Source organism: Barbus barbus (genome assembly GCF_936440315.1).
Source record: "Barbus barbus genome assembly, chromosome: 17".
Lineage (NCBI taxonomy): Eukaryota > Metazoa > Chordata > Actinopteri > Cypriniformes > Cyprinidae > Barbus > Barbus barbus.
Window position 1 is genome coordinate 12,245,120 of NC_136745.1, and position 10,716 is coordinate 12,255,835.

General features: G+C 36.0%; 1 protein-coding gene across 2 annotated transcripts; it reads right to left on the bottom strand.

The window, feature by feature from the left end:
• Nucleotides 1-4,049: 4,049 nt before the first annotated feature.
• Nucleotides 4,050-10,230, bottom strand: LOC306882978 (CDGSH iron-sulfur domain-containing protein 1-like). Of its 2 annotated transcripts, none has more exons than XM_079438016.1 (3): nucleotides 10,063-10,230; nucleotides 7,826-8,028; nucleotides 4,050-4,634 (listed from the first exon to the last, which is right to left on the bottom strand). In XM_079438016.1, exons 1-3 carry the CDS (start codon nucleotides 10,115-10,117, stop codon nucleotides 4,545-4,547), a joined length of 348 nt encoding a protein of 115 aa, XP_079294142.1. In that variant the 5' UTR covers nucleotides 10,118-10,230; the 3' UTR covers nucleotides 4,050-4,544. The 2 variants fall into 2 exon arrangements, with proteins under 2 accessions (XP_079294142.1, XP_079294143.1); XM_079438017.1 differs by having other exon boundaries at nucleotides 7,826-7,998; nucleotides 10,063-10,206.
• Between the last annotated feature and the right edge of the window lie 486 nt (nucleotides 10,231-10,716).

Sequence of the window (10,716 nt, forward strand, 5' to 3'; positions counted from 1 at the left end):
CCCACAATTGCATTAACGGGAAAGTTTAGGCTTGAGTAAAGTGACACTACTTTACGGATTTACTTCCCAATCGTTTTTTTTTTCTTCTTTTTTTTTCCATTTATCTGTATTCACAAAAGGCTAAACTCTATTCTAAACGTATGGGATTAAGTTTTCACCTACAAGACTGTGTGTTTATGCCATGGTACTACTGTATAAACACAGATTAATATACCATGGTATTTAGGCTACATGTCTCTTCAGAAACAGGCCCACCATCATGGTTGTGTCCAAAAATATCGTGATACGGAATTTATCAAATATACACTGATTACCATATTCATATAGCTACCATGGCCTATTTACATCACAAAAAATATACTAAAAAGTACCATGGTAATGTACTAACATTTTTTTGGACACACATGGTTGTGCTCAAATGTATGGTTGTATACCATTTAAATACTTTTAAGAAATACCAAGGTAGTTTCCAAAAACATGGTATCATATACCTTACTATGTGATTACTATATGAAAATACAATTGCGTTTAAAGCACCTACAAAACAGTACCATGATACTACCATGTTTTTGGACATTCACCATGACAATACCATTGTATTCTTGGAAGTATAATACAACTCTTGGAACTCATACCACAACTGTACCATGGTACAGCCACAGTATACTTTTTGTAAGGAATGGCACTCAATAGTATTTCAATAAATACCATGTTATTACAACATAGCCTAGTTGTGTCCAAAAACATGGTACTTTGGTAATTTTATTTATACCACTGTATATGATTAGCATATTCACATATCAAATATACAAGGCACTTGAAAGTACCTAAAATGTTTTATATAATATAATTAATTCATTATAATTTATTATCCTTTAAAAAAATAATAATAATAATAAAATTAAAAAAAAATATATATATAAAAGAAAAAATGAATAGATTTATGCAACAATATTTAAATTAAAAATATAGGTTATATAAATAAATACAAACATCGATATAATTGTTTTTCTTTAGCATTTAGTACCAAACAGGGTGTAAGTGGACTATTTAGAGACTATTCCAGGATGCTTGACTTGAGTCAGGTTTGTTTGTGAGCTCATTGATCAGACCTTTGGATCCTGAGTTGCATCATACCCTGAGCTCACCCTGGAGGACGTTCCTGTAGTATTGAGCTGGTATATCACTGGAGCACGACGAGTCGTCCCTGTTACGTGACAGATTACAGATTATCTCCAAACGAAGGCACAAGACAGATCATTAAAATGGGCAAATAAGTAAACAAACACTCGCCTATACGTGTGGCCACATAATTCCCAGATAACTTTGAGACCTCAGCCCCCCTCCTCTCTGAGCTGGGGGGGATTGTGTGGTGGTGAGTGGGAAGAGGGTGTTGGATGAGGACGTTGGATTAACGTCACATGGTTCTCTCTGGCAGCCAGACACATGACCCGCTCCACAGGAGGGGATAAAACCCACTTGAAAGACGACGGCATGGAGACCGAGGGAGAGGAGGAGGGAAAAAAAGGAGAAAGAGATGGAGCAAACGTCCGGTTTTCTCAGACGCTGAGGAATGCCGTCAGCCTGCTTCTCGAACACAGAAATGCAGTAGACTCATTCCCCCATGAGATACTTTCCCTATTTTGTCTGCTCTTTCTGTTTCTCACTCCTGTGAGTTACCTGTGGTTTTGGGGACCATGTTGTCAGAGCTTCCTGTTTTTCAATGACTGATATCTCCACGGCCCCCCATCCACATACTATTTCAGAAAGATTTATTAGACAAGAAATAACCTACAGACTGTTAATAGTCTCTCTTTCACAAGCAATTTCTTTTTTAGAGATTTGTTTAGAGACTTTACTCGTCCCATGCCAATTGTGCTTGAAATTGTGCGCGTAAATGAATTGTAGTTAAAATTGTGCGTGTATTTCAGTATTTCAGAGTTATGTTGGTATTTTTCTAAGCAATTAGACATGCACTTTTCACCTAGCAGATGATAAAATGGTGAAAATATTTTAGATTTACTTTGAAATAGGAACCTGAATTCAGCAAAAACATCTCTCACTGATTACCATCCTTAATAATGGTAACAGGTTTCTGTAATACAGCTGTCAAAATTTAAGGCTGTTTTTATTAAAACAGTAAATTAAAAAAGGCTGTTTTGACCACCTAACAACACCCTAGCAACCACCCACAACATGCTATCAACAACTAAGAACACTGTATAAACCTAATTTCAGTACTTTAGCATCACTGTGCCGAGTTTTGTAACAAAAAAAGAACAAAAAAAAAAAAGCATTTTTACTTGGCGTGCACATAAATACATTAATACTAGTATCTAGAGGCCAATCACACAGAACGCATTTGTGTATTGTGTATTTACATATTAATTTTTTAAGTTTACGTTCTAAGGGGCTGTTCACTTAGAATGTGTTTTTGCTTTGAAAAACGCAATACAGCAAATGGAATGGAAGAAATAGGTCTCGAGATGCATTTTTTAAACGTCGAAAAGTTAAAAATTGAGTGCCATTTTTAGAACACCGTGTCATGCGTGAGATGCAGTGGTCAAAAACATCCTTCTAAAATGTTTTCATAGAAAAACACTTGGAAAAGTAGAGCACTGACATGGAAAAACGCTTTCTGTGTGAACAACCCCTAACTTTAGCATCACGTTTTTATAATGCTGCATCATGCACAAAACACTGCAAAAGACACAAGTGCTACGGCCAAACAAATCCATCTAGTGCATGTTTTCATAGAACAAAAGATTGAAAAATAGTGCAGTGCAATGCAAATCACATTCTGTGCGAACATCCCCTTACACACTTAAAGCGATAGTTCACCCAAAAATGAAAGTTCTGTCATTAATTACAAACCCTCATGTCGTTCCAAACCAGTAAGACCTTCGTTCTTGGTCCTGCTGATGTAGAACACACATATGCTGCACCTTGTTTACAAGCAGAGGAATGCACACGCATGAATGCCGTTGGAGACTGACCAGAAGAGAAGAAATTGTTGAATAAAGTCGTTATTTTTGTTTTCTTTGGAAACAAAAAGTATTCTCGTAGCTTAGTGGTCAATTACATGTGAATGTGACATGTGATGTCACATGGACTATTTTAACAATGTTCTTACTACGTTTTTGGGTCAGAAAGTTAAGAAAGCTCTCTAACCCTTCATTTGTGTTCCAAAGATGAACAAAGTTCTTACGGGTTTGTATGACACGAGGGTGTGTAATTAATGACAGAATTTTCATTTTTGGGTGAACTATCCCTTTAAGTCCTGGTCACATTAACAAAACTTTTGCTGGACTTTATCGAATTAAAAAAAAAAAAAAAAAAAAAAAAAAAAGATCGAATAGGAAAAGCTCTGGCTTCGTGTGGATGAGTCAAGAAGGCCCTTTACCAATACTGAAACATCGCTTACTCAAAGGTCACTTATAAACCAGTCAGCTTTAATAAATATATAGGTAAATATTGTGAATATGCATGTTAAAAGTTTAACAAACTTGAATCCGGTGTGAAATCCGCACGGGGGAATTTTTTACTCACACAAATCTCCAGATCGAGACCAAAAAAACTGCTTGGTTTGAAAGTAACTTCTGTGTAAAATGTGCTTCATACATCAATGCATTGCCAAAAATAAATTCACTAACGTGACCGCACCTCTACACTGTAGAAAGTAAATGCACAGCACCTTTAAGCTACATAAAACAGCTAAATATAAAACATATCAACATAAACCCACTAAATAACAGTTCTAGAACTGACTTTAAATATTTAAAAAACACAGAAGAACCTCTTAGTAAACATACAAGATTGGGGTGTCCAGCATTTAAAAATCAATATATTTATAAACCTTACACTTCCAGCAGAGCTAGAGGAGACGCTGCCTCAAAAGAAACTCACTGAACTGATACAGTGGCTCCATCTGGTGGCTGCAGCAGGGCATGAAGTATCTCATACATTCTGTTTTAAAACTCTGGCTGTTATAACCCTGCTTACTGAATATAGAGAGTAAAAACCAACCCTGACAAAATGACACAAGGGTGAACATTTCAAATACGTTTATTCAAAATGCACATCTTTATCGTACAGCAAAATACATATGGCCTCTGAATTACACATCAGGATAGAAATAATATTTCTACGCTGTTTTTAAATGGAACCTGGTTTAGTTTTACACCTATGGTAAAAACTACACAAAAGTCATAATCACCAAAATGTTCATCAAATGCGTAGCAGTTCTGACCTCCTCTCATCCACATTCATCTGCGCTGTAGTGCAAAGTTATTTTTGAGTACATTTAAAGCACATTTAAATGATATGGTTTGTGTTAGAGGCAGAGAGAAAGACCAAGTGAAAAACCGCATGTTTACAGGAAATACATTATGTTTGCTGATGCATGTCTGCAGTGCTACAGGAAGTGCTCGTGTGAATGAGATGCATTAACATTGAGAATTACACAAATTGTAATATTACATCTTCATCCAGTTCCTCTCATCGCCAGTGGATGGAAAACACTGATGCACACACTCACTGAGTATTTAGGGGTTCTTCTTCTTAATGATCAGAGGTCCGACATTATCACCAGTTTCCTCGTTGTGTTTGGTGTGTGCGCCGTCACAGTATGGAAACTGTCCAGGGAACAAACAAATACATACAATTCACAACCACACATGATGATCATTCAGAGAGTGTGATGACGTATCTGTACGCTTCCTGCGGTTTTAATGTTTATTCCAACACTTTGCATTGGTACATCTGCGGGAAGCTCACCTAGATCACTATGGTGCTTCAGGATATGACAAACAGTGACATGCATAAATGACAGAAATCACAATTCTGGGGGAATTATACCATTTACACTATAAAGTCTGTCATATGGAAAAATGACCAGAATTTTTTTTAAATGGAACAATGTATTGAAAATGAAGTGAAGTGACATTCAGCCAAGTATGGTGACCCATACTCGGAATTCGTGCTCTGCTTTTAACCCATCCAACGTGCACACACACATAGCAGTGAACACACACACACCGTGAACACACACCCGGAGCAGTGGGCAGCCATTTTATGCTGCAGCGCCCGGGGAGCAGTTGGGGGTTCGGTGCCTTGCTCAAGGGCACCTCAGTCGTGGTATTGAGGGTGGAGAGAGCGCTGGACATTCACTCCCCCCACCTACAATTCCTGCCGGCCCGAGACTCGAACCCGCAACCTTTGGATCACGAGTCCAACTCTCTAACCATTAGGCCACGACTTGAACCTTTAGAGAAAAGTCTGCATATGTATTTTTACGGTGGCCGAGAGAGCTCAACGTGCTGCAAATAGAAAAACACCTGCAAATTACGAAAACAACTTTGTCAATTTGACAACACACATGCTGCTGTCAAATTGATGATGTTTTCTCGATTTGCTGGTGCTTTTTCTATTTGCATGTGTTTTCTGAAGTTGCAGCACGTTGAGCTCTCTCAGCCACCGTATTTTTTTTGTTGAATATCATATTTGATACATCAGGATTTTTATGGCTAATAAAATATTATATAGTGAGATTATGGAGCTCATACTTAAGGAAGAAAAAACAAAAAACACTTCCATGTTATTCAGAAGCTCTAACTGCAAACAATTATTTTTATATTTTTGTCTTACTTTCCACTCTTATGTGAAGATAAAATTAAGAAGCAAAATTACACACACACACACAAAAAACATTTTGTGATTTTTTTTTAATCAAAATTAAGTGACTTCATGCTTAAAACAAGACAATCAGTCTGCCAACGGGGTTAGAAAAATAAACGTGTTTTTCCTTTGAATTAAGTTAATTTGTCTTGGCATATTTTCTTTTCTTGTTTTAAGCATGAACAATTAATTTTAATCAGTTATTCACTTTTATAATTTTATATCTTTGCAGGAAGATATAAAATCTTTGTATCTTTTGTCTATATCTTTTATTTTTTTTACAGTGAGAAAATTAAGCAAAAACTTGTATGTTGGTGAAGATGTTATTTATATGGCTAAAAAATAACTAACTTGTATGTAAATAAGATTTTGTTTTATGAGTATAACAGACTACTTACATAAAATGCTTATAAATATAATTTGTCACTCCTAATAATATGTCTTAGCAAGATGATATTTAAATGTTTAATTTTATGATCAAACACTGCAGGTTTTAATTGTGAGGCAAAACATGCAATCAAATGCATTACAATGATGATTAAGAGATGAACAAATAAACGTTCCTCAAAAGCCTGATATTTGATATTCATATTTTAACATGATTATTTATGGAAAACTGTTTTAGTCCATCAAATGTTCATTTTGAAATATTTCTAACAATGTAAAAGCTATATGGATGTTTATTTTATAAAAAAAATATATTTCACAGCAAAAAAGAAACGGGTAAAACACCCTGAAGGGGGGAGTTTTAAAAATATACCAAAAGGTCTTTTAATTGCTAAATAAGTATAAACTAACAATCAGACAGAAGACATGTACAAGATTTTTTTATAACAGGTTTTTCAGTAAAGTTTTAATCTTGTTAAAGGGGTCCTATTATGCTCTTTTGCAAGTCTTGATTTTGTTTTGGGGGTGTACTAGCATGCTCTCATGTTTGGTGGTTCGAAAAATCGCATTATTTTTCACATAATTTACATTATTACAATACCTTTCTCCCCAGCCTGACACAAACGTCTCGATTAGTTCTGGGTTTGATGAAGGCCCGCCTTCCTAAAAACTAAATGTGTTGTGATTGGTTAACTGTCCCAGTGCGTTATGTTTGGCGAACAGCTTAGACGGCGTTTCAGTATTGCCCCGCCCCTTGCCAGAACAGCAAGTTATTGCCATATCAATCCAGACCTCGAGAATATTGAACAAGAGGATCGTGCAGAACCTTTGCACGCAGGATAATTGCAAGACATATTAAAGTGGTGATGTTTTTGTTTTTTTCTTTTTTTGACTAAATCCTGTTTTAGATGGGATGTCAACAACAGATTAAAAATAACTGCATTGACTATGTACAGATAAGTGCAACGGTAATATGTATTATGTTTATTGTTCTTTAATTCTAACATTATAAAATTAATTGCACTGAAATTGTTATACAGTTGAATTTATTTATACCATAGTCCCACAGATTTACACGATTTCTGGCGGCATATATATGCAAATTAATTCTCTGCCAGCAGGAGGTGCTGTTGGAGCAGGAGAGCTCGAGGTTTCCCCGGTAACGCTGTACACAAAACAGAGCTCCGTTCACAAACGCTGCTTTATCAGACATTACATGCAAGATGATATGAAAATGACATCCATCATTTTCTGAAAACAGTTGGTTTCCATCAGAAATACAGTGATATAAAAACACCCGCACTTGGTTTCGATTTTGAAACGTGCAGAGCTCAACCAAGCGTTCTCCCCACCCCCCAACCATTCAAATTTCCGTAGGTGGATTTACAATTTGTGATGTCACAAATACAGGAAAACAACTTTGTAGTCCAAACGAGCCGTTCGTTGTAGTTCTTGAAAAGGGATTTTTTTAAAAACAAATTATCTCCCTTTGGAGTGGACTTTGAGATTTGTAACTTTGTAGATCGTTTTATGTCCAAACACACACACTACACACTGACTAAAATTCAAAAAGTGAAAAAGCATAATAGGACCCCTTTAATAATTTAGAGACCTTAAAATTCTTGTATCAAATTTAGAAAAATGGTTCACACAGATTATCTACAAACAAGCTAGCGGGATCATTCAGCAGGCCTGCAGATTCGCCAAACCATCCTATTAATATGAACTCAGACACGTGATCCACCGAGGCGGTTTCACTCACCTTCTTGGACCTCCAGCAGCGGCAGTAGACGGCCTTGTTGCCGATGTCCTCCATGTCGAAGCTGTGCACTACTTTGGGGCTGTCTTTGTTGATTGACATGTTGACCCTGCTTTTGGGGCTGCTCTGTGAACTGAAGTAGCGTGTCAGCAGGTAGGTGCTCAGAGCCGCGGCCACTGCAACGGGAACGATGGTGGTCAGCTGATCTGTAAATGTACACATGAGGAGGCGCTCGTTTTTGACAGGGCCGGGAGGTTCCTGTACACTATTCTACGAGCATTACTATTTTCTAGAAAATATTTCGTTTAAACTTTGGGTCAAGCTCAGCCATGTTGAAACTGGATTTTGGACATGATAACCTAGGTGGTGCCCTATAAAATTTTCCACAAATTCTTTTTTTCCTATCTAATTCTGTTTTGGTTAGCATTTCTAACTATTTGAAATTATGAAATGTATGCAAACTTAATTTATAACAAATGTAACAAAAATTACATGTTTATGGCCCTACGGAATCTGTTTTTGTTTTTTTCTTCCACATTCTGTTTTATTATTCCCAAATTCCATGCTTCCTGTTTTTCAGTAATTTATTGAAAAGTTTACAGTAATACTGCTTTTCATATATAAATTTGAAAATGGGAAAAGCACTTAGGTTTATTCCCAAATTCAGAGAAGTGTAACCTTGCATTTGACATATAAAAAGTCAAGGACTCTGATCTGTGTAGCCTACAAAAAAACATAACTGTTAAAACATTTCACCATATCCACCTGCCCAAAACCATACTTCAATATTTGTTTTTTCACAACAGTTAGTGTTTCCAAATGTTATTTGTAACAATAAAGGCTTTGTTTATTAAAATACATTTGTTAAAATATCTTTAAAAGCATGATTACGTGTCATTTGGAAATGGTGCCTTTATGGAAAATTACAATGTAAATTTGGTCCTCCACACCTGGAGAAAACACAATGTTATAACTATAACTAATAGCACAGTCATTTTGACACTGGCTCTCATTCAGCTTATATTAAGCAATTATTTCACAGGTCTGAATACCGTACTATCTCAGCATTAGCAATAAGTGAATCTTTAGCTCAGAAAATAAATCGGAATAGTTTGCAGTCATATTTGAAGTTTCCCTGGTTCCAATTTATTTTTTCAAACCTATGATATATTTCTATTTCAAACATCCTGATCCAATAGCTCCATATAATTTCTATATTATTTTCTCGAATTAAGAAAATCTACATGAATTTAAATTTCACTGAAACACACCCGGTAGTTATGAATTAACAGCTATACAACCAAAGCAATACTGCCCTTTGGAACAAACTACTTTAGACAAAATAACTTTATGATTTGATATCAGACAAACAACAGAAACACAGTCTACAACCTTTAAATCAAATCACTGATTTGCACATAAATATTACATCTGTAGCACACTTTAAGCTTATACATTATAAAACACATGCAGTACAGAATAAAAGTGTTTATTGACATTATGCGGTGGCTTTATGTGTCTGGTCCTCAGTGTCATGTGAGCTAAACCCATGAAACTTAACACAGATAGAGGCTTTCATCTTAGACAGTAACTCCTGGTCAGGTGACTCCCACTAATTCCCGTGAATCGGTTCTTGTGAACGGATCATTTCGCAATGCTTTAAAGTCATCACGTGATCACTGACATCTCGACGTGATATAATATAAAGCTAGTCTAAGCTGTCATACAGTTAAGTTGTAAACGTATTTTAACACGTTTTTTATTTGTGAATGTGGACGAATCGTACAGACGGATTCGGTTCAAATGATTCATTTAAAAGATTCGACCCAAAATAACTTCGTTCCTCGCTGTGTGTTTCCAGAGACATTGGTCAGGCTCATGATCTGCGGCATGACAAATGCTGCACAGACATATAGCACCAAGATGCAGCTTTATTTCATACTAAAACGATACATTCATTTAAATATCCAAAATGCATTATCGATCAATCAGTCAATAGCAATCCAAAAAAATACCTGCAAACCTATGACCTAATAACGCGTGCGTGCAATAAGCGCCATAAAACTTATCTGTACTGTGTGCATGTTAGAAAGCATAACCTAACATAAATAATGTATAATCCATATTGAACACAACACAGAATCGAACATGGTGACAAATATGTGATGATTCTTTATGGAATTGCTGCAATCGATCAAGGTTGCAATGGGCTTTATATTAAAATAAAACACTACTCTTACCTTTAGAAACCTTAAAACCCGGTATTAACCCCGGTTTAGTCAGAGGAGATGCCATGACGGTAGGGTTGTTTGGACTTCAAGTTTAAGGGCACCACAAGGTCTGAGAGAGCTGAACCTGAGTGGCGCCGTCACTGCGGAAACTCTGCGTGATTGCGTCACTGTACATCTGACCAATGGTTGGAGAGCGTGACTCACTCGCACTGCTAGCTCAGATTACTGTAAACATGGGGCCAGAATCCCTTTAGTGTGCAGCAGGCAGTTTGGTAGCGAGGGTTTGTTTATCATACCTTTTTTAGCCCTGAATATTTAAGTGTTTCATAATATAAAATATTTAAAAGAACTTTCACTCGAACCTGACTGAAAAGATTTAAATCGAAACAATTTGTCGATAAACTAACAACCAGTATTAAATAACTACTTTGTATAACACAAATTTATATTGGATTAGCCCATTTAACACAAATCATTTCATGACACTCTTGCACAAAACAATACTTTTTTTCTTTCCATAATTAATATTTCTTGATGTCACTTAAGACCATAAAAAGCTTTGTTTATAGAAAAAAAACAAAAAACATGATTTATCCATTAGGTGACATTAGGAAATTTAGCCTTTATGAAATTTAATTGTTTCAGTCATTTTAAGTGCATTGG